A 2,996-nucleotide genomic window follows, 5' to 3' on the forward strand; every position below is an offset into this window, starting at 1 on the left:
ACTGAAACACTCTGCTGCTTTGTTATTGGTAGACTTTTAGTGACCAGCACCTGACCAATATGTCTGTTAATGCCCACACTTAGTGACCAGCATCACTGATCCGTGTCTATAACAGCGCAGTGTCACTGACCAGTGTCTGTAAGTGCCCACTTGTTATTGATCAATGTCAGTCAGTGTCACCTTTAGTGTCTATAAGTGTGGTGCTGGAAAAGCACAGGCGGTCAGGCAACATCTGAGGGGCAGGAGAGTAGACGTTTCATTAGGACATTCAGAGCTTACGCTGGGGACGTTGACTCCCCTGCTCCTCAAATGCTGCCTGACCGCTGTGCTTATCCAGCACCATACTTTTCTACTCTGATCTCCAGCCCTCACTTTCTCCTAGTGGTCATCTGTTAGTGCCCAGCATCACTGAACTAGTAAAGTACCTTATCCATCTTTCTGGTCTAACTAGAATAGTCCTATTTAAATGGTATGAAACTTGTTGCATTATGCGCCTGTTTACAGTATATGATTTTGACTTGCATCACTACAGAGATAAAGTGCTGCAGAAACTCAACAGGTCTGGCAGCATCTGTGGAGAGAAAAAAACAGAGTTAATGTTTCAAATCCAACATGACTCTTTGAAACAGTGGATTTGAAAAGTTAACTCTCTTTCACTCTCGACAGATCCAAGAGGCTGTGAGGAGCAGCCTAATCCAGTTCTGCCTGTTCCCTCCCCTCACTGCTCGGCTGTGAATTTTGGCAGAATGGGCGAACCTCTATATTTGGATCACTTGCCGCAGTCAACCTTTCCAGGAGCGGGGTCAATCTTTAAATAGATACATCTGAGAGGGGACAAAAAAGGTCTGGTTTCGGAATGATGATCAGAGGGTTACACACAGTAACATTCGGGGAGTAAAACTGGAAGCAATACAGACAGCAAAACACAAGAAAGACGCCGTAAAGCTGGATAAATGTTTAGGAGGGAGGGGAGGGGAGGATGCAGTAATGGTAATGAGCACTGAGCAACTGCTTAGATCAGATTGTGAGCAGTGCTGGCACTCGTCCTCATGTGTTTCCCTGGAAATATTTCAGCGTTATTTTGGTTTGTTTGGGTGAGTTCCAACCACACAGTGCCTTCCCCCAGCCTCCAGAGAGCCCAGTGAGACAGGGCGAGGCTGGAAAGCCCCTCTGCTCCCTGAGCCAGGTGTTAGTTTGCCGAGTGTCCACCTCCCTGGCCGGAGCCTGCCGCCCGCCGCCATGTTGCTGAGGTTTGGCCTGGTGGTGAGCCTGCAAGAGCACGGCGTGCAGCCGTTTGTGTGCGGATCCAGGCCGGAGCTGGGCCACTGGGATCCAGAGCGGGCGCTGCCCATGGTCGCGGAGAGCAGTGCGGTCAATGAACCGTCCTTCTGGACCGCCGAGGTCCTGCTGCAGGAACCCAGCAGGGAGACCTTCTGGTTCAAGTTCGCCAAAAAGATCCGCGGAAATTTCATCTGGGAAGGTACTGCGCACTGTCACAGCAGGCTGCCACTGGGCTTTGACTGGCACTGGATACTGGAAATTGGGTATTGAGTGACATTGAGCTCTGGCTTTCTTTTATTCATTCACTGGATGAGGGTGACACTGGCTAGGCAGCATTTATTGCCCATCCCTAATTGCCCAGAGGGCAACTGAGAGTCAACAACATTGCTGTGGGTCTGGAATGGCATGGAGGCCAGACCAAGTAGGATGGAAGATTTCCTTCTCTAAAGAAAATTAGTGAACCAGTTGGGGGTTTCTGACACTTGGCAATAGATTTACAGTGGATGTTAGATTCTTAATTTCAGATATGTATTGATTTCAAATTCCATCATCTGCCATGGCAGGATTTGAAACCAGGTCCCAAGAACATTATCTAGGTCTCTGGATCAACTGGCCAGCGATAACACCACTAGGCCAGCAACTTCCCCTGACTCTTGGCTCTGGGCTCTGACTAACAGTGGACACTGAGCTTTGAGTGACACTGGACTATGGCAGACACTGGGCATTGACTGGCACTAGGCACTGACTGACACTGGTCACTGGTCCTGGGCACTGACTGACACTGGCACTAGGTGCCGATTGACACTGGTCACTGATGCTGGGCACTGACATTAGGCTCTGACTGACAGTGGGCACTAACTGACACTGGTCACTGGTACTGGGCACTGACTGACACTGGCACTCGGTGCTGACTGAAGCTGGTCACTGACACTGGGCACTGACTGACATTAGACACTGACTGCAGCATTTATGTGGAGCCACAGAAAATGGGGGAGATACTAAATGAGTATTTTGCATCAGTATTTACTGTGGAAAAGTATATGGAAGATATAGAATGTAGGGAAATAGACGGTGATACCTTACAAAATGTCCATTTACAGAGAAGGAAGTGCTGGATGTCTTGACATGCATAAAAATGGATAAATCCCCAGGACCTGATCAGGTGTACCCGAGAACTCCGTGGGAAGTTAGAGAAGTGATTGCTGGGCCTCTTGCTGAGATATTTGTATCATCAATAGTCGCAGGTGAGGTGCCGGAAGACTGGAGGTTGGCTAATGTGGTGCCATTGTTTAAGAAGGATGGTAAAGACAAGCCAGGGAACTCAAGACCAGTGAGCCTGACGTCGGTGGTGGGCAAGTTGTTGGATGGAATGCTGAGGGACAGGATGTACATGTATTTGGAAAGGCAAGGACTGATTAGGGATAGTCAACATGGCTTTGTGCATGGGAAATCATGTCTCACAAACTTGATTGAGTTTTTTGAGGAAGTAACAAAGAGGATTGATGAAGGCAGAGTGGTTGTTGTGATCTATATGGACTTCAGTAAGGCGTTCAACAAGGTTCCCCATGGGAGACTGATTAGCAAGGTTAGATCTCACGGAATACAGGGAGAACTAGCCATTTGGATACAGAACTGGCTCAAAGGTAGAAGTCAGAGGGTGGTGGTGGAGGGTTGTTTTTCAGACTGGAGGCCTGTGACCAGTGGAGTGCCACAAG

General features: G+C 48.7%; 1 protein-coding gene across 2 annotated transcripts in view; it reads left to right on the forward strand.

Moving 5' to 3' along the window:
- Positions 1–707: 707 nt before the first annotated feature.
- Positions 708–2,996, forward strand: part of epm2a (EPM2A glucan phosphatase, laforin) — a 37,814-nt gene continuing 35,525 nt past the window's right edge. Inside the window, exon 1 of one of the 2 annotated variants that reach the window (XM_043680908.1) lies at positions 708–1,480. In XM_043680908.1, coding sequence (XP_043536843.1) covers positions 1,240–1,480 — 241 coding nt within the window. In that variant the 5' untranslated portion in view covers positions 708–1,239. The remainder of the gene's footprint in view (positions 1,481–2,996) is intronic. The other variant, XM_043680917.1, reaches the window with a different exon arrangement.

This window comes from Chiloscyllium plagiosum, chromosome 3, assembly GCF_004010195.1.
Source record: "Chiloscyllium plagiosum isolate BGI_BamShark_2017 chromosome 3, ASM401019v2, whole genome shotgun sequence".
Taxonomy (NCBI): Eukaryota; Metazoa; Chordata; class Chondrichthyes; order Orectolobiformes; family Hemiscylliidae; genus Chiloscyllium; species Chiloscyllium plagiosum.